Source organism: Rhinopithecus roxellana, chromosome 6 (assembly GCF_007565055.1).
Source record: "Rhinopithecus roxellana isolate Shanxi Qingling chromosome 6, ASM756505v1, whole genome shotgun sequence".
Classification (NCBI taxonomy): Eukaryota; Metazoa; Chordata; class Mammalia; order Primates; family Cercopithecidae; genus Rhinopithecus; species Rhinopithecus roxellana.
Genome location: NC_044554.1, coordinates 47,353,300 through 47,376,799, shown reverse-complemented (window position 1 = coordinate 47,376,799; position 23,500 = coordinate 47,353,300). Strand labels below are relative to the sequence as shown.

At 56.8% G+C, this 23,500-nt stretch overlaps 3 protein-coding genes, 1 non-coding gene and 1 pseudogene across 9 annotated transcripts in view; 3 read left to right on the top strand and 2 right to left on the bottom strand.

The window, feature by feature from the left end:
• LOC104667537 (protein PMS2CL-like) overlaps positions 1-23,500 on the bottom strand; it is a 1,213,215-nt gene that overhangs the window by 725,702 nt on the left and 464,013 nt on the right. The gene's annotated exons all lie outside the window — the stretch shown is intronic.
• The window catches only part of FBXL18 (F-box and leucine rich repeat protein 18), a 91,732-nt gene that overhangs the window by 17,989 nt on the left and 50,243 nt on the right, over positions 1-23,500 (top strand). For 4 of the 5 annotated variants that reach the window (XM_030932201.1, XM_030932200.1, XM_030932202.1 and 1 more), the window contains exon 4: positions 7,027-7,245. In XM_030932201.1, the coding sequence (XP_030788061.1) occupies positions 7,027-7,245 (219 nt within the window). Of the gene's footprint in view, positions 1-7,026; positions 7,246-16,774; positions 17,986-23,500 lie in introns of those variants that run through there. The other variant, XM_010366993.2, reaches the window with a different exon arrangement.
• On the top strand, positions 3,637-4,657 carry LOC115898235. Its single transcript, XM_030932244.1, has one exon. It carries the CDS (start codon positions 3,701-3,703, stop codon positions 4,406-4,408), a length of 708 nt encoding a protein of 235 aa, XP_030788104.1. The 5' UTR covers positions 3,637-3,700; the 3' UTR covers positions 4,409-4,657.
• On the bottom strand, positions 13,522-13,628 carry LOC115898512. Its single transcript, XR_004058237.1, has one exon. It is a non-coding gene; the product is annotated as a small nucleolar RNA U13 (small nucleolar RNA).
• Positions 18,140-21,101, top strand: LOC115898237 (annotated as a pseudogene). Its single transcript, XR_004057928.1, has one exon. The product of XR_004057928.1 is annotated as an uncharacterized LOC115898237 (transcript).

The following is a 23,500-nucleotide window of genomic DNA, read 5'->3' as shown; positions in this document are numbered from 1 at the left end:
GCCCAGACTGGTCTCGAATTCCTGAGCTCAAGCAATCCTCACCTCGGCCTCCCAAAGTGCTGGTGCTGGGATTGCAGGGGTGAGACACTGCACTTGGCCTCTCTATCTTTGCTTTTTTTTTTTTTGAGACAGAGTCTCACTCTACACACCCAGGCTGGAGTGCAGTAGCGCGATCTTGGCTCACTGCAACCCCTACCCCCTGGGTTCAAGCGATTCTCCTACCTCAGTCTCCCGAGCAGCTGGGACTACAGGTGTGCACCACCACATCTGGCTAATTTTTTTGTATTTTTAGTAGAGACGGGGTTTCGCCGGGTTGGCCAGGCTGGTCTCAAACTCCTGACCTCAGGTGATCCGCCTGCCTTGGCCTCCCAAAGTTCTGGGATTATAAGGCATAAGTCACCACGCCTGGCAAGGCAGATGCTTTCTGGGTCAGTAAGCACCATGTGAAGAAATCCCAGAGACTTGGAAATTGTACCTTGGATCCTCTGAACCGACTCGGTTCAGAGGGTCCAAGGCACAATGGGAGATGGGAGGGAGTAGGGAAGACGGGGCAGACAAGGCAGGTGGGCACCAGTGCCATGGAGTTTCACCTGGGAGAGGGAGCGGCCTCCTTGGGCATCCCACATGGACTGCAGGGGTTGGGATGGAGGAGACAAGAGAGGTCGGCTCAGAAGGGGGACCACAGACTCCTGGGAGGTGATGGTCCCTGGGACTAGGAGCAGGACCTGCCCCAGAGCAGGGAGGAGGTGGAACCGTGGGCTTGGGAGAGCTCCATGCCAGACAGTGTCAGGGGCCCATGGCGTTTCCAGAGCCAAGCACGAAATGAATTTATGCTGAATTATGCTGTGGAGTGAACAGTGTTCTTGTCAGTTCCTAGAATTTAAGGAATAAGAATTCGTTAACTTGAGATGAATTTGAGAATCTTGGCCGATAAATCTGACCTTGAAAAATTACCCAAAATGAGGTCGGGCATGGTGGCTTACTCCTATAATCCAAGCACTTTGGGAGGCCGTGGTGGGCGGATCATCTCAGGTCAGGAGTTGGAGACCAGCCTGGCCAACATGGTAAAACCCTGTCTCTACCAGAAACATAAAAAATTAGTCAGGCGTGGCAGCAGGCACCTGTGGTCCCAGCTACTCAGGAGGCTGAGGCAGGAGAATTGCACTTTACCTGGGAGGCAGAGGTTGCAGTGAGTCAGATCACACCACTACACTCCAGCCTGGGTGACAAAGCGAGACTCTCGAAAAGAAAAGAAAAGAACGAAAAAGAAAAGAAAAATTACCCAAAATGGGCCAGGCACGGTGGCACACGCCTGTAATCCCAGCACTTTGGGAGGCCAAGGCGGGTGGATCACGAGGTCAGGAGATCGAGACCATCCTGGCTAACATGGTGAAACCCCATCTCTACTTAAAATACAAAAAAATTAGCCAGGCGTGGTGGTGGGCGCCTGTAGTCCCAGCTACTCGGGAGGCTGGGGCAGGAGAATGGCATGAACCCGGGAGGCGGAGCTTGCAGTGAGCCGAGATTGCGCCACTGTACTCCAGCCTGGGCCAAATGGGCTGGCTGTAGTGGGTCAAACTTGTAATCTCAGCACTTTGGGAGGCTCAAGTGGAGGATCTTTTGAGCCCAGGAGTTCGAGGCCAGCCTGGGCAACATTGCCAGACCCCAACTCTACAAAAAATAAAAAGAATTCGCAGGGTGTAGTGGTGCATGCCTGTAGTCCCAGCTACTCAGGCGTCTGAGGTGGGAGATCGCCTGAGCCTGGGAGGTTGGGTTGAGGCTGCAGTGAGCTGTGATTGTGCCACTGCATTCCAGTCTGGGAAACAGAGCAAGACTCTGTCAAAAAAAGAAAAGAGAATTACCCAAAAGGTAGTGAAGGCCTTGAGCCTCAGTACTGCAAGGGACTAGGTTCGGGAGAAAGTGGAGGCAGGACTTAGATGAGTGAGTTGGTGTCTCTGTGATTCCTTAGCTGGTGGGGTGGGTGGCGGGTACATGAAGTCATGCTCCAGCCTAAGGGGCATGTGGGCACGTGTCATTCTCTCCAGAATAGTTAGCGTTCACTTTGTGCCTTTGCTGAGAGCCATGCACTGAGCCCATCTTCCCTGCCATAATCTGCTGAGGTTGCAGCCTTGATCATTCCCGTTTCCCAGATGGGGCTGTGGGAGCTCAGGGGGAGTTGAGTCTCTCGCAAACACCAGAGCTTGACCTTGGCCCTGGAGCCATGCAGAGTAGAGATAAGGGGCCTCTTGTAAATCTCCACGGTCCCGCAGAAGGCGTGGCAGGAAGTGGCCGGGTCTGCTGGGGAGCAGCAGAGCTGGAGGCTCACACCCTGGAGCCTTCCAGGGCCCTGCAGCCAGGTGGGCGCCGCCCTCCCTCTTGGCCTCCTCCCACTGCAGACCTGTTAGGGTTGGGTTGAGAAGCCCAGGATCAAACCCAGGACTCCAAATGGCAGAGCAGATTGCTAGAAGCCTCTGTATTTCCTGTCTGATGGAGGCACCAGGTCCTGGATTGGCCCCTTTGCTAGAAGCCTCTGTATTTCCTGTCTGGTGGAGGCACCAGGCCCTGGATCGGCCGCTTTGATTCTCAGCTTGAGCCAGTGCGGGGCTCTGTGCTTGGGGAGTGGGGTGGTTATTCATGCTCTGACCCAGGCATCCTGGAGACAGTTGCTTTGAGAACCAGACTGGTGACTTTTCAGAATCTCCCTGCTTTAGAAATTTGACTCAAAATGCATGTAAATTTTGGACTTTCCCCACATTTTTTTTTTTCTTTAAATGGTCTCATTCTGCCTCCCAGGCTGGTGTACAGTGGCATGATCACAGCTCACTGCAGCCTCGACCTCCTCTGGCTCAGGTGATCCTCCCACCTCAGCCTCCCGAGTAGCTGGGACTACAGGCACACACGACCATGCCCGGCTATTTTTTTGTATTTTTTGTAGATATGGGGTCTTGCTCTGTTGCCCGGGCTGGTCTTCAATTCCTGGGCTCAAGTGATCCTCCTGCCTGGGCTGCCCAGAGGGCCGGGATCACAGGTGTGAGCCACCGTGCCAGTTCCAGAGGGTCTGTTAAGGGCCTCCTAGTTGATGGGCCTGAGCCAAGCCCTGAGTCCAGGCTGAGGTCTGGCCTGGGAGAGTTGCTTTGGCGTCCTCAGCTCATCGGTGGCCTTTAGCTGTGGAAACAGGCGAGCCCATGGATTGGGCTGGGGCACACATGGCAAGGATTGGCCAGGAAGAGGAAGAAGAATGTGGAAGGGAGACCGAGCAGAGGCTGTCAGCAAGGGAGGCACCGGCTGGAGGGAGGGGTGTTCCAGAAGCAAGAGGCAGAGGTGATGGCCGCCGCCGTGGGTGGAGGGGACCTTTGGGCTCATGTGACCTCTGCCAGGTACTTTTCACGGGCGTCCAGGTCTTGACCCCTTTGATGTTCTCAACAACCTATGAGTGTCAACACAGTTGTACCCACTTTATGGATGAAGAAAGGAAGGCCCAGAGAGTGCACGAACTTGCCCAGGTCACACGGCTGCTTTTTCCGGCCTCCTGGGGTGAGCAGGATTTCATGGTCCCCGACGGCCTCCAGGCTCTGGGACGGGATCCCTGGGGCCAAGGGCCTTCCTCAGGAGCAGGGCCATGGAGGCAGCGTGGAGAGGCTCGCGGGCCCCAGGGTCAGTGGGTTGTGTGGGCCAGCCTAAGAGCCCGACCCTGCTCATAATGCCATCTCTGTGCACAAACTCCAGCCTGTGCCCAGCAGCCCCTGAGAACCACGTCTGCTCTGAGCTGGGTACTGCCTGTTCAGAACAGACGCCGGTTCCCAGACGCTGCCAGCTGGCCCCGTTCCTCTGGATTCCTGCCTTCTGCGGCAAGGGAGCCCAGGGACGCTGCAGTGAAAGGAGCAGGTGGCACTCGCTTGCCCGTGGGCAGGAGCTGTGCAGAGGAAATGGTGCTGGGACCCCTGGAGGCTGGCACGGTGCGCCGAGGCTGCATCCTGGGGTGGCTGGAGTCTCTTTGGTGGCAGAGCTTGGAATCCCAGGCCAGCCGGCTGCTGCCACTGGCAGCGCCCACACCGTGACCCCCAGCTTTGTGCCTGCCGGGGCTCCTGGCAGAGAGGAGGTGGTGCAGGAAGGAGTCGCTTTGGCTGGGACTTGGACACACCTCAGTAGTAAGGGGATTACAAATTGGACAGAAAAGGTACCTTCTTGCCCCAGACCAACTAAGCCCTGCTTGCGGTGGAGGGCAGGGGAGCATGTTACCCTGAGTCACCCGGGCTGCTGTGATCGGGACCAGGGCAGCATCTGGGCAGAAGCGGACCATCCTTTTCAGAGCCAGGCCCTGGAGCCACCCCAGGGACACCTCAGAGGCCTGGGCGCTGCTCTCATGGCCCGTGTGGTGGGTGGCCAGCTGGGAGCCCCTGCACTGTGAGCTCGGTGCCTTTCATGCCCACAGAGTCACCAGGAGACCCAGGTGCCCCCGTGGGGAGCAGGATGGGGAGGCTGGATCCTCACTCAAAGGTGAGGCCTGGTGCAGTGGGAGCCTTTTCCTCATCCCCATCCTCCCTGCAGATGCTGCCGGTCACTCGAGTCAGGTCAGCTCTGCCACGGTCCTGGGTGCCATGCCCTAGGTGGCGTGCCATGGGAGCCTGAGAAGCTTTAGGCGTGCCAGGCCCCTTGCCTGACCAGTCACTCCTATGGGCCTGCCACGTCCTGAACACCTGTGACAGGTGACTTCCTCTTGGGCAGAAGAATGTGGATGTGGTTATCTAGCGGAAAAAAGGTTTTTTTCACCCTCTGCCGACTTGGTTTTTTTTTGTTGTTGTTATTGTTGTTATTGTTGAGACGGAGTCTCGCTCTGTCGCCCAGGCTGGAGTGCAGTGGCCGGATCTCAGCTCACTGCAAGCTCCGCCTCCCGGGTTCACGCCATTCTCCTGCCTCAGCCTCCTGAGTAGCTGGGACTACAGGCGCCCGCCACCTCGCCCGGCTAGTTTTTTGTATTTTTAGTAGAGATGGGGTTTCACCGTGTTAGCCAGGATGGTCTCGATTTCCTGACCTCGTGATCCGCCCGTCTCGGCCTCCCAAAGTGCTGGGATTACAGGCTTGAGCCACCGCGCCTGGCCTCAACTTGGGTTTTTTTTTTTTTTTTTTTTTTTTTTTTTGAGGCGGAGTCTTGCTCTGTCGCCCAGGCTGGAGTGCAGTGGCTGGATCTCAGCTCACTGCAAGCTCCGCCTCCCAGGTTCCCGCCATTCTCCTGCCTCAGCCTCCCAAGTAGCTGGGACTACAGGCACCCGCCACCTCGCCCGGCTAGTTTTTTGTATTTTTTAGTAGAGACGGGGTGTCACTGTGTTCGCCAGGATGGTCTCGATCTCCTGACCTTGTGATCCGCCCATCTCGGCCTCCCTAAGTGCTGGGATTACAGGCTTGAGCCACCGCGCCCGGCTCAACTTGGTTTTTAACCCCAGAGGCTCGAGTCGCCCTGGGGCGGGTAGCGCGGATCCACATCGCCACCTAGTGACCACACGACGGCAGCCGTCCTTGCCCAACGCCCTGTTTCCATCTCCTGCTGTGCGGAGCCTCCTGCTTTTGCTTTGGAGAGAAATCCAGAGGTGACGTTGCAGCCCAGCAGATGCGGCGCCTGCACCATCTTTTTTACACCTCCCCGTTTCCCACCTTCAGGTCTGCAAAGGGATGTTTACTTTAGGATTTTTTTAGGCAGAGGTGGTATTTAAAATACATTGTAATGAAAACACTTTATTACTATCTTTCTTTTTTTTCTTTTTTTTTTTTTTTTTTGAGACGGAGTCTTGCTCTGTCGCCCAGGCTGGAGTGCAGTGGCCGGATCTCAGCTCACTGCAAGCTCCGCCTCCCGGGTTTACGCCATTCTCCTGCCTCAGCCTCCCGAGTAGCTGGGACTACAGGCGCCGGCCACCTCGCCAGGCTAGTTTTTTTTGTATTTTTAGTAGAGACGGGGTTTCACCGTGTTAGCCAGGATGGTCTCGATCTCCTGACCTCGTGATCCGCCCGTCTCGGCCTCCCAAAGTGCTGGGATTACAGGCTTGAGCCACCGCGCCCGGCCCCCTCTTGATTCTTATCTTAGGGGCTCACTGCACCCCACAGCCTGCCACAGTCCAGGTCTTGTCCGGTCCCACAGCCTGGTTCTCCAAGGGCCCCTGGACCTGTCCTCGGCAGCACCGTATCCCCACATCTGCCACTGCTCCTCGAGACGCGGCCTATCCTGCTTTCCATCTGCATGGACAGACTCCCCAGGAAAGATCTAGAATGTCGTCCGCTACTTCCCTTTCCCAAGTCCTCCCCTTCCCCCTGGGTTTTCCCATCTTGGTCTCTGTCACTGTAGCCTTGGTGTGGACTTGTGGGGCCTCCTCCCTGCCCTGTGACCCGGCCCTGCCCTGGCTGCCAACCTCTTAACTTGGCCTCACTCCCCTCGGCCTCCTGCTTTGGCCCTGCAGCCACCCAGCGCTGTCCTCCCATCTGTTGTAGCTGGAGTGGCCCCCACCTGGCTGAGGTTCCTGCCCACCGCCCCCCACCTCCCAGATCTCCCGCCCTCTCCCGCCCCCCGCCTCCTGGATTACCGCCCTCTCTCATAGTGTTCAGTCCCCATCTGCCTCCCTGTCCAGTTGAGCTTCCCAAGGGCAGGGGCCATATGCGGGGTCTTCTTTGCATCTGCTACCCAGCACGCTAGCGTTTGAGGAAGATGGGGTGCCTGGGAGTCAGTGGGGTGCACCAGGCAGGCTGCGGACACAGATGCCGATGACCTTGGCTGGTGACTCAAAGCTGGGCTCTGTAGACACTGGCTGGCTGCTTGCATCAGGCCCATCGGGTCACCTCCAAATCAGATCTCCAAGGGGGACCCTGGGGGTCTGCGTCGGCACCCAGTACTCCAGGGGATAGTGGTATGGGGGGGGGCCATGGGAACAGCCAGGCTGGGCCCCAGGCCAGGAAGCTTCCACTGGCAGCATCTGCAGGCGCCCAGCTGGCCTGGCCTGCCACCCCTCCCTCGGGCCTCACAGCTGCCCTCTCTCCCCGCAGGCTGGAGCAGCCCTACTTCAGCGCCAACGCCCAGTTCTTCCAGGCGCTGAGCCAGTGCCCCTCGCTGCAGCGCCTGTGTCTGGTCTCCCGCAGCGGCACCCTCCAGCCTGATGCCGTGCTGGCCTTCATGGCTCGCTGCCTACACGTCGTCATGTGCCACCTGTTCACCGGGGAGTCCCTCGCCACCTGCAAGAGCCTGCAGCAGTCGCTTCTCCGCAGGTGAGTGATGTGGGTTGCGTACAGCTTCAGGGGCTGCAGACATCACCAGCATCCTATGACCTGGTCGCCAGCCCTCACCGAGTGCCTACCAGGGATTTCTTGGAATTGACGAGCACCAGGCAGTGACAGGGTGAAAGCAAGGGGTTTGGTCTCCCATGCGTGGCCCAGCCTCTCCTCTTTGAGCACTCCCTAGCCACATGGTAAATTTTCTAGACAGTTCAAGCTCTCCTCTTCCACAAGTACAAAAGTCTTCTTCTTTCTTCTTTTTCGAGTCTGAGTCTCACTGTGTTGCCCAGGCTGGAGTGTAGTGGCGAAATCTTGACTCACTGCAACTTTTGCCTCCTGGGTTGAAGTGATCCTCCTGCCTCCGCTTCCTGAGTAGCTGGGACTACGGCGTGTGCCACCAGCGTGTATTTTGTATTTTAGTAAAGACAGGGTTTCACCATATTGGTCAGGCCAGTCTCGAACTCCCGACCTCAGGTGATCCACCTGCCTTGGCCTCCCAAAGTGCTGGGATTACAGGTGTGAGCCACCGTGCCCGGCCTGCAACCATCTTTTAACTCTGGATTTTTCACATCTCTGCACGTTGTTTAGATCTAGAAGCAGTGGTTACTTGGGCAGTTGTGGGTAAAAGCGGTAGATTTAATGGAGAACCCTTCCTTCTCGCTCTCCTCGCCACCCTTTCTAGAAGGCCCACGTGCTCTGGCCCCTCTTGCCTGAGCTAGCTAGCATCTCCACTTCCCCTCGTGACAGGGCATCCTGGAGTTTGATGCTCTGCTGCTGAGCAGGAACTCAGGTGAGCACCTAGAATTGAACACAAGTCAGGAGGAGGCGGTTCCTGGAGAGAGCTAGAGCTTCGCAGGCGATCTGGGGAGTGACGCATTTAAAGACCTCTCAGGAGGACGGGCTGAGTGCTGAAGTGAGCAGGGCTCCGGAGAGAGGTGTGCGCCCGGCCAAGGGGGCAGCAGGACATGAATGTCCTGAGTGTTCATGTCCCTGTAGGTGGGGAGAGGTGACAGGAAGGAGGCCCCAGCTGTTCACAGAGTTGCGAGAAGAGCCATCAGCCAGGAGGTCTGTAGCCATTGGGTCCCGACAGCCCTGCTGGCCAGACTCTGGAGCAGTCTGTTGTCCTTGCGGTTTGCCGCTGGCTTTCTCAGGAATAATCCTAGTTGGGGTTTCCCCCTCTCTGGTTGTAAAAACAACTTGTGTTTATAGTACTTTTTAAAAATTTAGACTATGCAGGCCGGGCACGGTGGCTCAAGCCTGTAATCCCAGCACTTTGGGAGGCCGAGACGGGCGGATCACGTCAGGAGATCGAGACCATCCTGGCTAACACGGTGAAACCCCGTCTCTACTAAAAAATACAAAAAACTAGCTGGGCGACGTGGCGGGCGCCTGTAGTCCCAGCTACTCGGGAGGCTGAGGCAGGAGAATGGCGTAAAGCCGGGAGGCGGAGCTTGCAGTGAGCTGAGATCCGGCCACTGCACTCTAGCCTGGGCGGCAGAGCGAGACTCCGTCTCAAAAAAAAAAAAAAAAAAATTTAGACTATGCATCAACCTTTTTTTTTTTTTTTTGAGAGAGTCTCACTCTGTCGTCCAGGCTGGAGTACAGTGGCGGGATCTCAGCTCACTGCAACCTCTGCTTTCTGGGTTCAAGCGATTCTTCTGCCTCAGCCTCCTGAGCAGCTGGGATTACAAGTGTGCACCACTATACCTGGCTTATTTTTGTATATATATATTTTTTTTCTGAGACAGAGTCTTGCTCTGTCGCCCAGACTGGAGTGCAGTGGCGCAATCTCGGCTCACTGCAAGCTCCGCCTCCTGGGTTCATGCCATTCTCCTGCCTCAGCCTCCCAAGTAGCTGGGACTACAGGTGCCTGCCACCACGCCTGGCTAATATTTTGTATTTTTTCTTTTTTAGTAGACACGGGGTTTCACTGTGATGGCCAGGATGGTCTCGATCTCCTGACCTTGTGATCCACCCGCCTCGACCTCCCAAAGTGCTGGGATTACAGGCGTGAGCCACCACACCCGGCCTAATTTTTGTATTTTTAGTAGAGACGGGGTTTCACCCGTTGCCCAGGCTGGTCTCGAACTCCTGACCTTAGGTGATCCACTCACCTCGGCCTCCCAAGGTGCTGGGATTACAGGCATGAGCCACCACACCTGGCCAACATCAACCTATTTTTTTTTTTTTTTTTTTTTTGAGACGGAGTCTCACTCTGTCACCGAAGCTGGAGTGCACTGGCCAGATCTCAGCTCACTGCAAGCTCCGCCTCCCGGGTTCACGCCATTCTCCTGCCTTGGCCTCCCGAGTAGCTGGGACTACAGGCGCCCGCCACCTCGCCTGGCTAGTTTTTTGTTTTTTTTTTTTAGTAGAGACGGGGTTTCACCGTGTTAGCCAGGAGGGTTTCGATCTCCTGACCTTGTGATCCACCCGCCTCGGCCTCCCAAAGTGCTGGGATTACAGGCTTGGGCCACCGCACCCGGCCACATCAACCTATTTTTAAGTGAAGATTTCCCAACAGTGAAAGCTGCCAATTTTCCCTGGAGAATCAGCTGGAGATAGGGTTCTCATGTTATTTTGTAATCTGATTTTTAAAAATGTAACACTACACCGTGGAGTCTTCTTGTGTCAGTAAATAAAGCCCTAAGTGATTGTTCTCAGTGCTGGCCTGATGGCCCTCAATTGGGTGTCTGGGTGGTCAGCCCTGGTTCATGGCTCTTATGGAAAACACGGTCCCTGTGTCCTCGACTTTGCTTTGGATCTTGACTTTGCCTGCAGTGGAACCAGCGGAGCAGCCTGGGTGGTGGCCGGAATGTTCCAGTTTAGCCCCTTGGCTCTGCTTCCTCACACCTTAGCATCCTTGTGCTGTGAGCTGGATGTGACGCTTGCTGATGTGTGCCCCATTTTAGGAGGGCTGAGTGGGTCACAGGCTCCAAAGGGCTTAGCCGAGTGGGCTTGGGGACAGGCGGTAGCTGTTGGGGGAAGGGGCACATTGTGCCTTGTGAGGCTGTGGTACCCAGAGGCCAAAGCTGGGTTTTCTCAGGTGTGGCGGATGCAGGCAGCTCCGCCCTAGCTCTGCCCTGTCAGCTGCGGGAAGAGCCTGGGACCTTCTCCCTCAGTGCGCTTGCGGCTGGACTCCACTCACACGCCCTCCAGCCAGTGGGAGGCTGCGACTGTGCACCCAGAGCCGCCATCTGCTGCGTGGGTGTGTTTTGTTGAAGGGACTTGGGAGTGGGCGTTGCCTGTCTTCTGTGGCCTGTGAGTCTGGGGCCCTAAGACCCAGCCCATGTGGGGCCGTCTCAGCTCTGCAGGGGTGGGTGGCTTTTCCTGCAGTGATGGGGACTGGCTCTGGGAGTTGTCTCTTTCCTTGCTGCAGCGGAGAGCGTCCACGATCCCCAAGCAGTTCAGGACGGCTGCGCTCATGATGGGGCGGCCCCCGGCCCCACCCTTGAAGGCCTCCTGCTCCGTTGAGCCTGCTTTTCCTTCTGGTCCTCAGAATCCTCTCTGCATGGCGCTGCAGGCGGGTTGGTTGGACGTGGCACCGGATGCCAGCCCCCTGCTTTGAGCTGCTCTCTCCTTCATTTACTTACTGCTGCCTGTGGCCGGCTCCATGCCGCCCTTTGCAGGCGGGGAGCTTCTCCTCTGGCCGCCTGGGTTGACCTGCACCTGCGTGTTTTTTAGGCAAGTCTGATGATCTAAGGTGGATGCAGTAAGCTCTTTGCGTTCTCCGGTTGGATGGTCTGTGTTTTGAAGGCTGGTGCTCCATAGCTCTTCTTTGGTGTTTTTGTGTCCTCAGGCACAAGCTGAGCCTGGCGCTGAGCTCGCAGGTGACCCCAGAGGGCGCTGGTTACACGCAGGTGCCTGGGAGAGCCCTTGATCACCCATGCTTGCTGTGTGGTGTTTGAGAGCAGCCCCAGGACTTGCTGGGCGGAAGCCGTACCCATCCCTCTGTGCCAGTCCCTCTGTGACCCCGCTCCCCATCCCTGTGTCCCGCACCTGGCGCAGCGCACCGGCCTGTGGTGGGACCCACGTTGCACTTGCTGCCAACAGAGTGGGATGAAGGTGTTGAGGCTTCCGTGTTCACAGTACATCTCCCGTGTGTGCCCCTCCAGGGTGCCTGCCTGGGCCCCCTGGTGCCTCTGTCCTGAGCATTCTGTCTGCTCCAGGCACTGCGTCTTGCCTCTTGCTCAAGCCTCACCTGTGAGGTCAGTGCTGTCAGCCCCGGTTTACAGATGGGGAAACAGCCTCCATCTGAGCAATGAGGCAGGGAGTGAGTGCTGGAGGGATGGGAGTTCACGCCTAGAAGAGGAGATGGGCCATGTCGGGGGCTGTGCAGGCTATCCAAGGCCGAAGAGACCTCCGTGGGAACCTCCAGGCTCCGTGCTGGGGAGGCCCTGTCAGGATCTTCTGCAGATGACACAGATCACAGCATTGCAAGGACCTCTGTGCTCACATAGGCTGGATTCCCCCAGGACTGCTGAAAGCCTTTCTCTCCCCACCCTGCTGGCAGTCAGATACCACCCCAAAGCCAGGTGGGAGAGACCGCGTGCACAGATGCCTGTGCCACAGCTTCCTCGTAGCCTCGGTGCCTGTGCCTGGCTCCACGCTGGCCCCAATCACAGCAGTGTGGCCCAAGCCGCAGGTCCCAGCTGACCTGCAGACAGGGTCTGACTGGCCTTCCCCAGGCTTTCCAGCCCAGGGCACCTATGGACCTAGCAGTCAGTGTCAGCCCTGCAGCTCTGCCTTTGCAGCTGCGCCGAGGGCCCAGCAGGTGGCGCTGGGGTTCCCGGGAACCGGCCGCAGGCCCCGCCCCCTACTCTGCACCCAGGGCGCGGGAGGAGGAGGAGCAGCGATTTGTTGTCGCTTTTCCTGACGCTTTTCTCTTTCGAAAATCTTTTTTCCTGTCTGGAGGATTATGGAGCCAGAGGGAGGACCTGGCCCTGGGCTGTTGTGCAGCTCACCTGCCCCGTCCGCTGGGTGGCCTGGGGTCTCAACTGTCTCTCTGTGTCTCAGCCTGCAGGGCCGGCCAATGGGCCAGTGGCGTGGCTGCCGACAGACCTGTCGCTGGTAACCTGTCGCTTGTGATGGCGCTGACTCTTTTTATGGCCAGCACCCTCCTGTCCCTGGCAGACTCACCTTCACACACGGCTGGGTATCGGCCACCGTCTCTTCTTTTTCTTTCTTTTTCTTTTTTTAGAAACAGGGTCTCTCTCTGTTGCCCAGGCTGGAGTGCAGTGGTGCAATCACAGCTCACTGCAACCTTGACCTCCCAGGCTCAAGTGATCCTCCTGCTTCAGCCTCCTCAGTCCCTGGGACTACAGGTGCATGCCACCACTTCCGGCTAATTTTTAAATTTTTTTTATAGAGATGGAGTCTCCCTGTGTTGCCCAGGCTGGTTTTTTTTTTGTTTTTTTTTTTTTGAGACGGAGTCTTGCTCTGTCGCCCAGGCTGGAGTGCAGTCGCCGGATCTCAGCTCACTGCAAGCTCCGCCTCCTGGGTTCAAGCCATTCTCCTGCCTCAGCCTCCCCAGTAGCTGGGACTACAGGCGCCCCCCACCTCGCCTGGCTAGTTTTTTTTTTTTGTATTTTTTAGTAGAGATGTGGTTTCACCGTGTTAGCCAGGGTGGTCTCGATCTCCTGACCTCGTGATCCGCCAGTCTCGGCCTCCCAAAGTGCTGGGATTACAGGCTTGAGCCACGGTGCCCAGCGCTTTTTTTTTTTTTTTTTTTTTGAGAGTCTTGCTCTGTTGGCCAGGCTAGAGTGCAGTGGCACAGTCTTGGCTCTCTGCAACCTCTGCTTCCTGGGCTCAAGCAATTCTCCTGCCTCAGCCTCCTGAGTAGCTGGGATTACAGGCGTGTGCCACCATGCCCGGCTAATTTTTTAGTGGAGATGGGGTTTCACTGTGTTGACCAGGCTTGTCTCAAACTCCTGTGACATCAGGTAATCCGCCCACCTCAGCCTCCCAAAGTGCTGGGATTACAGGCGTGAGCCACCGCGCCTGGCCATGCCTGGCAAATTTGTATTTTTAGTTGAGATGGGGTTTCTCCGTGTTGGTCAGGCTGGTCTCGAACTCCCGACCTCAGGCGATCTGCCCGCCTTGGCCTCCCAAAGTGCTGAGATTATAGGTGTGAGCCACCGTGCCTGGCCCCCAGGGTGGTCTTGAACTCCTGGGTCAAGTAAGTGATCCTCCTGCATCAACCTCCCAGAATGCTGGGATTACAGGCGTGAGCCACTGCACCTGGCCTCCTTTTTTTTTTTTTTTTTTTTTTTACATCTGATGGGTAATGTGTTTATAGCATCTTAACAAGGTTTGAGGGAGGCACATCTCGCCGATGAGTGTGAACACCCAGTCATCACATTGAGGAACTATAGGAGGATCTTAACGTTTCTCAAACTCAGTCTTTTTGAGCCTCGTTATGTATGTAGCAGACTATGAAGCTGCACGGGAGTGCCCTCTGACCACCAAGAAGGGCTGGCCTTTCTGTCTCGATCCACAGAGACTCCCCCTCTGCCCCAGGTGTCTCCTCCACACACTACTGTAGGGTGGCACCTCCTCGTATCACCCAGGGACCTCCAAAGCAGGCTGCTCCTTCCTGGCCACAGAGACAGCTGCAGCCTGTGACCCACAGGGTGTGTGGAAGAGCAGATCCCCCTGCTTCATTCCTTGCTTATGGTGAGAAACGAATCCTGGCTGGGTGCCATGGCTCACACCTGTCACGGCAGTGCTTTGGGAGGCCAAGGAGGGAGGATTGTTTGAGCCCAGGAGTTTGAGACTAGGCTGGGCAACATGGTGAGATCCTGTCTCTACAAAAAATAAAAAATAGTGGCTGGGCATGGTGGCTCACACCTGTAATCCCAGCACTTTGGGAGGCTGAGGCGGGTGGATCACTTCAGGTCAGGAGTTTGAGACCAGCCTGGCTAACATGGTGAAACCCTGTCTCTACTAAAAATATGAAAATTATCCAGGCATGGTGGCGGGCACCTATAATCCCAGCTACTTGGGAGGTTGAGACAGGAAAATCGCTTCAGCCTGGGAGGTGGAGGTTGCATTGAGCCAAGATCGCACCATTGCACTCCAGCCTGGGCCACAGAGTGAGACTCCGTCTCAAAAAAAATTAAAAAAAAAAAAAGAAAATTAGCTGGGCAGTGTGGTGATGTGTGCCTGTGGTCCCAGCTACTGGCTGCAGCGAGCTGACTGTACCACTGCACTCCAGTCTGGGAGACAGAGCAAGACCCTGTCTCAAAAAAAAAAAGACAAATCATCTTCCATGTCCCGACAGCAGCTCCTTTTGTTTTGAGACGGAGTCTCGCTCTGTCGCCCAGGCTGGAGTGCAGTGGCGCGATCTTGGCTTGCTGCAAGCTCTATCTCCCGGGTTCACACCATTCTCCTGCCTCAGCCTCCCGAGTAGCTGGGACTACAGGCGCCCGCCACCACGCCTGGCTAATTTTTTTTTGTATTTTTAGTAGAGACGGGGTTTCACCATGTTAGCCAGAATGGTCTCAATCTCCTGACCTAGTGATCCACCCGCCTCGGCCTCCCAAAGTGCTGGGATTACAGGCGTGAGCCACCGCGCCCGGCTGACAGCAGCTCCTTAGCAGCCTCAGGAGCTGGAGCCAGAAGGGGTCGAGTTTGATGTAAGTCAAGTACATGGCATGATGGTTTCACAGGCCAGGATGCATCTGCCACATGACCCGTGGGGTTCACGGTCATGGACATCGCTGCCCACAAGATTACTATGCAGGGCCAGGGCTGTGGTGGCGTCTTTATTGCCAAAACCTCGGCTTTTCCGCCGTTGACTCTGTGTGTGGTGAGTCCAGCATTGCCTCAGGCAGGGTCACAGCGAGAGGCTGGACCCCGTTGTCTTCTTCCCTTTAAGTGGCCGCTGTGGCCGGGGGGACTTGACTCAGTGTTGGCAAACGGTGAGGTTCTTTGTTGTGGGTGCCTCTCTGCCTTGAGGCCCTCTGGGAAGAAGTTTCTGGATTTTTTTTTTTTTTCTTTTTTGAGATGGAGTCTCGCTCTGTTGTCCAGGCTGGAGTGCAGTGGTACAGTCTCGGCTCGCTGCTAACTCCACCTCCTGGGTTTGAGGGATTCTTCTGCCTCAGCCTCCTGAGTAGCTGGGATTACAGGCACCCGCCACCACGCCCGGCTAATTTTTGTATTTTTAGTAGAGATGGGGTTTCACCATGTTGGCCAGGCTGGTCTCAAACTCCTGACCTCAGGTGATCCACCTGCCTCTGCCTCCCAAAGTGCTGGGGTTACAGTCGTGAGCCACTGCGCCTGGCCTGAATGTTTTTATCTTGCTCTCTGGGGCACTGCTGTGTTTTTCCTTCTGCCTGGAGCTCCTGGGCTGGCACTTGGGTCTTCTTTGCATTTTCTTTTCTTTTCTTTTCTTTTTTTTTTTTTTAGAGACAGGGTCTTACTGTGTTGCCCAGGCTGGAGTACAGTGGCGTGATCATAGCTCACTGCCGCCTCTACCTCTGGGGCTCAAGTGATCCTCCTACCTCAGCCTCCTGAGTAGCTGAGGTGACAGACATGCGCCACTATGCCTTACTAATTTTTAAATATTTTTTATAGAGACAGAGTCTCCCTATGTTGCCCAGGCTGTTCTGGAACTCCTGTCCTCAAACGATTCTCCCACCTCAGCCTCCCAGGTGTTGGGATTACAGGAGCAAGTCACAGTACCCGGCTTGCATTGCATTTTGGCCAAATAAGGCCAGTAGGACTGTGCTGGTGACCTGCTCTGACTGGGGAGGGATCCTTGCTCTGCTTCATGGCCCGCTGGGGGACTGTGGCTCATTGTAGGGTTGTGGGGAAGGCAAAATGAGGTTATGTCTGTCAAGCTCAGAGCCGTGCCTGGCACTCGGTGGGCACCCCATGGCAATTGTGAATGAGTTTTCATGCATGCAGGCTGGTCACCTGGGGGTGGGGGCTTTGGGAGCGTCGCCCACCTGCCATTTGTCATGCGGTCAAACGTGTGCTTTTCCCGAGTAGCCGCTTTGGTATCTGCTCCTCCTAGTGACTGCTGCTGCCTCACTGACTTGGGAGTCGCACCCCCTTGAGGTGGCCCACGTGCGGCTGTGGGGTGTGGACACCTGTCCCTTTTCTCTGTCCTGGCCGTGGGACGTTCATGGGCCAGGTGCCTTGAATCTGCCACTCCTGCAGTGGGGTCCCTCTGCTGCCTTGGGGCACGGCAGCCTGTCCTGGCAGCTCTCCCGCATCTGCAGAGCAGGGTTGGCCTCTGGGGCCTCTGATACTCATGGCTGGCATGGAGCGGGTGCCCCCTGAACCTGGAGAGAAGCGTGTTGCCTGTTCCTGGCTGCCCTGCTCCTCCTCAGCTCTGGCTGCCATGTACGGGGTCCTCGAGGCACATAGAGGGTGACTCGCAGCAGGCCTGGTCTCTCCAGGAGCCCCAGGTGAGCCCGGGTGGCGGGGGCAGGTGTGAGTACCTCCTGGGCTCCCCCAGCAGGCTCTGCCCCCTCCGTGGCCACCCACGTAATCCGCTGACCGCCTGTCTCTGGTTCAGCTTCCAGGCCGAGCGGCCCGCATTGAATGTCGTCATCTTCCCTCTGCTCCACGAGGGCCTGACCGACGTCATCCGGGACGTCCCCCTGGTGCACCTGGATGAGATCACCTTATTTAAGAGCAGAGTGGCCGAGGAACCGCCGAACCTGTGGTGGTGAGAGGCCAAACCGCCGCCCATCGGTCTGAGTCACCTCGAGACGCTGTGGGAGCCTGGGACACCAGGGACCCTTGGTTTGTTACAAGAGGAAGAGGGCCTCTCTCCCCGCCGGCCACGCCCCACCTGGCTCCTGGGGCTCCTGGCATCTCTGCGGCTCTCTTGTGGGAACTGTTGCTCTGTGAAGTTTGGGTTGAGGGGATGTGCTCTGGTTGACATGAGGGGGGTCGAGGGACCGTCGAGATGGGGGCTGGCTGAACCAGGCTGACCCTTGGGGCCTGGCTTGGGGATTTGTGCACTGAGCCTCAATCCCTGGGGGCCCTGTCGACGGGCCTGGAGGGCCGGAACCCCGTGCCGCTTCTGACTGGGAAACGTGTCCCTTGGCTGTTGTGTTTGTGGTCACCTGCCACTGGGGCCCTGCGGATGGGCGGCCACATGCTGTCCTCCTGAAGTCCAGTCGGCCAGGCTGGTCACCGTGTGTCTGAGTGTCCCCTTGTGTGGCCGAGTGTGACATGGGGAAGGGCCTGCCAGTTTAGTGGCTGCGGACTTAGGACTCTCCGTCCCATTAGAATACACTTGAGCCCACTCATGTCTCTGGGGTTTTTCTAGCCCGATGATGCCTGTGGCCCCAGAGAGGTCCCCTGGGGTTGGGACTGCTGGCTGGAGCCTCTCCTATGGTTTTTCAGCCCAATGAGCAGGGCCCGTTCCTCATGAGAGAGGTCTCCTCCCGCTCCCACCCACCCCACAGCCTTCAGCTTCCCTGGGAAGGTCCATGTGCATTCCTGGGGAAATAGATACACATTCGGCTTTGTTAGAATAACATGAGACATTAAAACCCAGAAAGGATTCATAAGGCTGGAGTAGCAATCACAGGACCCCATTTCAGATGACTTTATTTAAGACTTTAAAAATATTCAGCTGGGCACGGTGGCTCATGCCTATAATCTCAGCCCTTTGGGAGGTCGAGACGGGTGGATCACAAGGTCAGGAGTTCAAGACTACCCTGGCCAACATGGTGAAACCCCATCTCTACTAAAAATACACAAATTAGCTGGGCGTGGTGGTGGGTGCCTGTAATCCCAGCTACTCAGGAGGCTGAGGCAGGAGAATCATTTGAACCTGGGAGGCGGAGGTTGCGGTGAGCCGAGATCACGCCACTGCACTCCAGCCTGGGCGACAGGGCGAGACTCCATCTCAAAAAAAAAAAAAAAAACATATATATATATTCAGTACATTTTGGGAGGATCACTTGAGCCCAGGAGTTTGAAACCAGCCTGGACAACACAGGGATACCCCATCTCTTAAAAATAAAGAGAAAAAAATTAAAGCTATTCCAAAAATGAGGACACCCTCCCAGCATCCGAGGCCCAACCCCATGTGCCACGCTGGTCGCCTCTGCCATCTTTCACCTCCGGGCGCTCCTAGAGCTGTCCCTGGGCTGATGGCTTCTGAGGGGGGCTGTGGTTGGGTCCTGCTCACCTGGACCGCCGCCTTGGCCGCTCTTGGTGAAGGGCCCCTTGCCCAGCCCGTCGTCATCCTCCTGGGTTTCCATGTGACAGGTCCACCGTCCTGTGGGGCGGTGTCTCACATTTGCCTTGCTGTTAAAAAATGGGGGACACTATCCCTGGGCCTCCGATCACCGGCCCTGCCCTTGGGCAGGGATGGTTCTCAGCAGCTCCTTGCTCTGGGGGCCCAGCTCCTTGTCCAAGAGGCCTTTGGAGAACTGGGGTCAGAGCTGTGGGGAGGGACAGCCCTCCTGTGCAGGCTGCCTCCCAGCTCTCCACATGGCAGTCTTGGCACTGCCCTGGCGCCTCTGCTCACTGGCACAGGCGGATCTGGGGTTCGAGGTCTCCTCCTACTTCACCTTGACTTTCTTGTACGTATGGGGTCAACGCCTCCTCTCTGAAGCCCACGGGTCCTCTCCCAGCCCCAGGCTGCACCCAGTGCAGAGCCTTTGCCTCCTGGCTGGAGAGGCTCTTCTGCAGGCTGATTCCAGCAGAACCTGATGGTGGGACCAGCACCAGACCACGCCTTCGCCTCCCAGAGGCCTCCTGGCCCTCCTGTCACGGCCTCTGAGACCTATACCCTTCGGCCCCATCTCCTGACCTGCAGGCCGCAGGACCAGCTGCCCACGGCCCACACACTTCCTGGGCATTTCTTTAGAGCTTTAAAATGGTACCTGGAGACCACCAGGCGCAGTGATCAGATCCGGCGGTGTGGTACCTCCCAGTACTGACCACTTCTTGGTCTCAGACTGAGGTGCGGTGCGGCAGGCAGGGGATGTGGCCCAGGAGGGAGGCAGGTGGCCTGGGAGGCTCCCGGACCCTCAGTGAGCCTGTGTCTCTGGGCGCTTCAGCTCTGTGCCCTGCTCCTTTCTTCCAGAACATTCCCCACTGGGGCCAGAGAATTGTGTTTGCACCAGGAATGCATCCTAGCGTGTGTACGATCACGCCTGGGTGTCCTGTTCTCATAAGCAAGCGGTTTTAACCAGCAGCATAATTTATACTCATAGACAGGACTGGGGGAAGGGCCATTCCCGAGGCTGGAGTGCAGTGCCTTGGAAAGCATCCCCAAAACAGTAGACCTTGTATTTTTAGTGTCCCTTGCAACCATCCTTTGACTTAGAGCAAGAATTTCCGCTGCTGCTACCCCCGAGATGGGCTTCACCAGATGTTAATAACGTGCTTATTTTCGCTAAGTGCTATTTTGGCACCAGTGTTAGTTGCAATTTATATTCTGCAGCATTTGATGCTGGGAAAAGAACCCACCCTAATGGTCCCCAATTGGCAGAGCTCGGCTGTTAAGCGGCAGACCATATGCTGCCTGACGGAGGAGCGTGGTCAGCACTTGTCGCCGTGATCGCGTGCGTGTGCCTGCGTGTGTGTGCCTGCATGCACGTGTGCATGCGGGTACCTGTGCCCTGTGTGTGCACGTGTGCCTGCGTGCATGTGCCTGTGTGCACGTGTGCCTGCGTGTACGTGTGCCTGTGTGTGTGTGCCTGTGTAAACCTGTGCCATGTGTGTGCATGCGTGTGTGAGTCACGTCTTCCCTGTGTGAGTGTGAGGGAGAGACTGAGGGCTTGGAGGGAGGGTGGAGGGGAAAAGGTATGTATCCCTTTGTTCTTTAAAAGGGAGCGTTCCTACTTCTCTGGCTGCCCTGTCCTGCCTGTGCCCCCAGCTCACCCCAGACCTAGCTGCTATTTATTCTCCTGACTTCCTCCTGGCCCCGCAGCTCCAGGGCCCTGTGGCCTGTGACCCTGCAGCCCCTTGTCCCGCAGCCTCCGCCCCGCCGCCTGCTCCATGTCACCAGGCAACACTGGGCCCCACCAGGCTTCTGAAGGTGGCCCAGGGCAGGCACTTGAGCCTGAGGACCCAGAGCAAAGGTGCCTTTCTGGGCCTTGGGTGCTCCTCTCTGCTGTGTGAGGCTTTTCTCGTTTTCAAGGGCCCGTCCAGCCCAGAGGAGCTGGGTGAGGGCTGCTTCCTTCTGCAGCAGAGGAGGCGGGCTCCATCCCTGCCATCTGCTGCCCCCAGATGCTCTGCCAGGACACAGGCCTGAGAGGTTTCTTCTCCAAGAGGCCGTCCCGGGACCTGTGTGTGCACAGGGTGGGAAGACACTCGCTGCTTCGACCCAGGACTGCAGCCAGGATGGGCTGAACTCCTGTGGCGCTAAAAACACAAAAGGCGTGCCTGCCAGCTCAGCAGCGCCCTCCCTCAGCCACTCCCTGTACCCGGACCCAGAGCCACAGGCCTTTGGGCTCAAGGGACTGGGGCTGGGCTCAGGCTTGGGCCTGGGGGGCTCATGGAGGGGCCAGGCCTAGAGTAGTAGGGCTGCGACAGCTGAGGGCTGGGCTCCTGCCAGCCGATGAAGCTCCAGACCAGTGTCCCGGCCTTGGAGGTGTCAGCAATGCTCCTGCAGGGATGGAGGGTGCTGGAGGCCTGGATGCGGAGACCCTGAACCCCCAGCAGGCAGTGCTGTGGCAGCCTCCCACCTCCTCTTCCCCTGTTATCTGCTCCTTTTAGGATCTGAAAATTACAGATTTTTTTTTTTTTTTTTTTGGAGAAGGAGTCTTGCTTTGTCCTCTAGGCTGGAGTGCAGTGGCACGATCTCAGCTCACTCACTACAACCTCTGCCTCACAGGTTCAAGCGACTCTCCCACCTCAGCCTCCCGAGTAGCTGGGATTACAGGCACCCGCCATCACGACCGGCTAATTTTTGTATTTTAGTAGAGACGGGGGTTGCACCATGTTGGTCAGGCTGGTCTTGAACTCCTGACCTCAAGTGATCCTCCTGCCTCGGCCTCCCAAAGGGCTGGGATAACAGGCGTGAGCCACCGTGCCTGGCCCATTACAGAGCTCTTGTAAGAAAGCTTGCGAAGTTCATGGACAAGGTGTGGTGATGAAGCGTGGGGCCACTAAACCAGAGGCAGAGGAGATGTTGACCGCCTCCTGTGGACGTGGGCAGAGCGCTGCTGCCAGTTCCTGGTAGCCTTGACCACAACGCTGGGGGGCTCTTCCTGATGGCCATGGGTCTCGTTTGCACTTGGGGGTGCGGATTCAGTTAGAAGTTTCTAGATCTACCGGGCATGATGAACACAAACCCCACAGACGCTGAGGAACCCCGTGGTGGCAGTGACTCGGGCCATCTGTCATCAGGGCTCCTCTACTCTCTCAAGCTCCTTCAAGAAACACAGGAGGGGCCGGGTGCGGTGGCTCAAGCCTGTCATCCCAGCACTTTGGGAGGCTGGGGCAGGAGGATTGCTTGAGCCCAGGAGTTCGAGACCAGCCTGGGCAACATAGTGAGAGTCTATCTCTACGTAAAATTTAAAAACAAGTTAGCTGGTAATTGTACGTGTGCCTGTGGTCCCAGCTACTCAGGAGGCTGAGACGGGAGGATTGCTTAAGGCCAGGAGTTGGAGGTTGCAGTGAGCCAAGATCACACCATTGCCCTCGACCCTGGGCCACAGAGAAATACCCTGTCTCAAAAAACAAAAAATAAAGCAGAGATGCTGAAGGGGTCGGTTTACGGGAAAACCCCAGATCAGAACACCTGGCTACTCCCGCCCCAGACCAGTGGACCTGGGAACGAGGGTTGGTCCTGGGAGGCTTTTCTCCAGGCTGTTGCCACCAGACCCGCCAGGGGAACCCTGGCCACAGAAGCCTCCCAGGGAGCGAGCCAGAGCCTGGACCGCCGTGTTGTTGATGTGTCTGGGGCAGAGGGTGGGGAGTGTGCAAGGGTGTGTATGTGCCAGGGGGTGTTCACGGGCGAGCATGTGCGTGCCTGTGTGTGTGCGTGCCCCTCCCCTGCAGCCGTTGGTGGTATCTTCCTCCAGCCCCTTCGCCACCCTCTGAGCGTTGCCCATCCACGTGAGACTGCTCAGAGACAGCAGAGCTCCACGTGTTTTTAAGGCGAGACCTTTCCCTGGCCCCGGGGGGGTCTTGCCATATCTCATGACCAGGTGCTAAATGACCCTACATGCATTACCTGCCTTTCGATGACCAACCTCCCTGTCCCCGTCCCGCTGACTTGCCCCCATGGCGTCTCACGGTGATGCCTGCTCCTGACTTTGGTGTTCACTGTAGCAAACTCCATTCTGGATGGGAATTTTCATGTACATGTGTGGCATGTGGAAAATTTCAAATAAAATGGACTTGATTTAGAAAGCCAGGCAGCCGTGTGGTCCTTCCAGCAGGGACACTTTGACCTCTTACCTACAACCCCTTTCTTGGGCCCGAGGCTGGTGGCTTTGTTCACTTCAGATGGTGGGGGGCGGGGGCTGTGCTTGGGTGGGGTGTGGGTTGTCTGAAGCAGAGGTGTGTGGATGGAGACACAAGACCCAAAGAGGGGCGCAGAGGGGCACACCCTCCCCAGGGGGCATCAGGAGGTGACACCTGAGACAGCCTTGGGCTGGGGAGGCCAAAGGTGAGAGAGGAGGCTGCGTAGGTCAGGATGGGCCTGGCCGGGAGCAGTGCAGGTGCACTGGCATGGTTGTACAGGCTGCACACTGCAAAAGCCTCCCTGTGGTCTGGTGGCAGCTCAGACGGCAAAAGTAGTGACTGGCTGAAGGCAGGCAGGGCCAAGTCAGCTTAGGCGTTTCCCTGAGGCTGTGGAAACAGCCTCAGCCTTGTTCATTTTATTTTATTATTATTTTTTGAGATAGAATCTTGCTCTGTTGCCCAGGCTGGAGGGCAGTGGTGTGATGGCTCACTGCAACCTCCGCCTCCTGAGTTAAGGCGTTTCTCCTTCTTCAGTCTCCTGAGTAGCTGGGATTACAGGCACCCACCACCATGCCTGGCTAATTTTTAAAATATTTTCAGTAGAGACAGGGTTTCGCCGTGTTGACCAGGCTGGTCTCGAACTCCTGACCTCAAGTGATCCACCCGCCTCAGCCTCCCAAAGTGCTGGGATGACAGGCATTAAGCCGCCAGGCCTGGCCCATCTTAACCATTTTAAAGTGCATAATTTGCCAGCAGAGGGTTTTTTTGAAGAAAATATAAATAAAGTGCATAGTTCAAGCGGGGGGCGGTGGCTCATGCTTGTAATCCCAGCACTTTGGGAGATCAAGGCAGAAACATC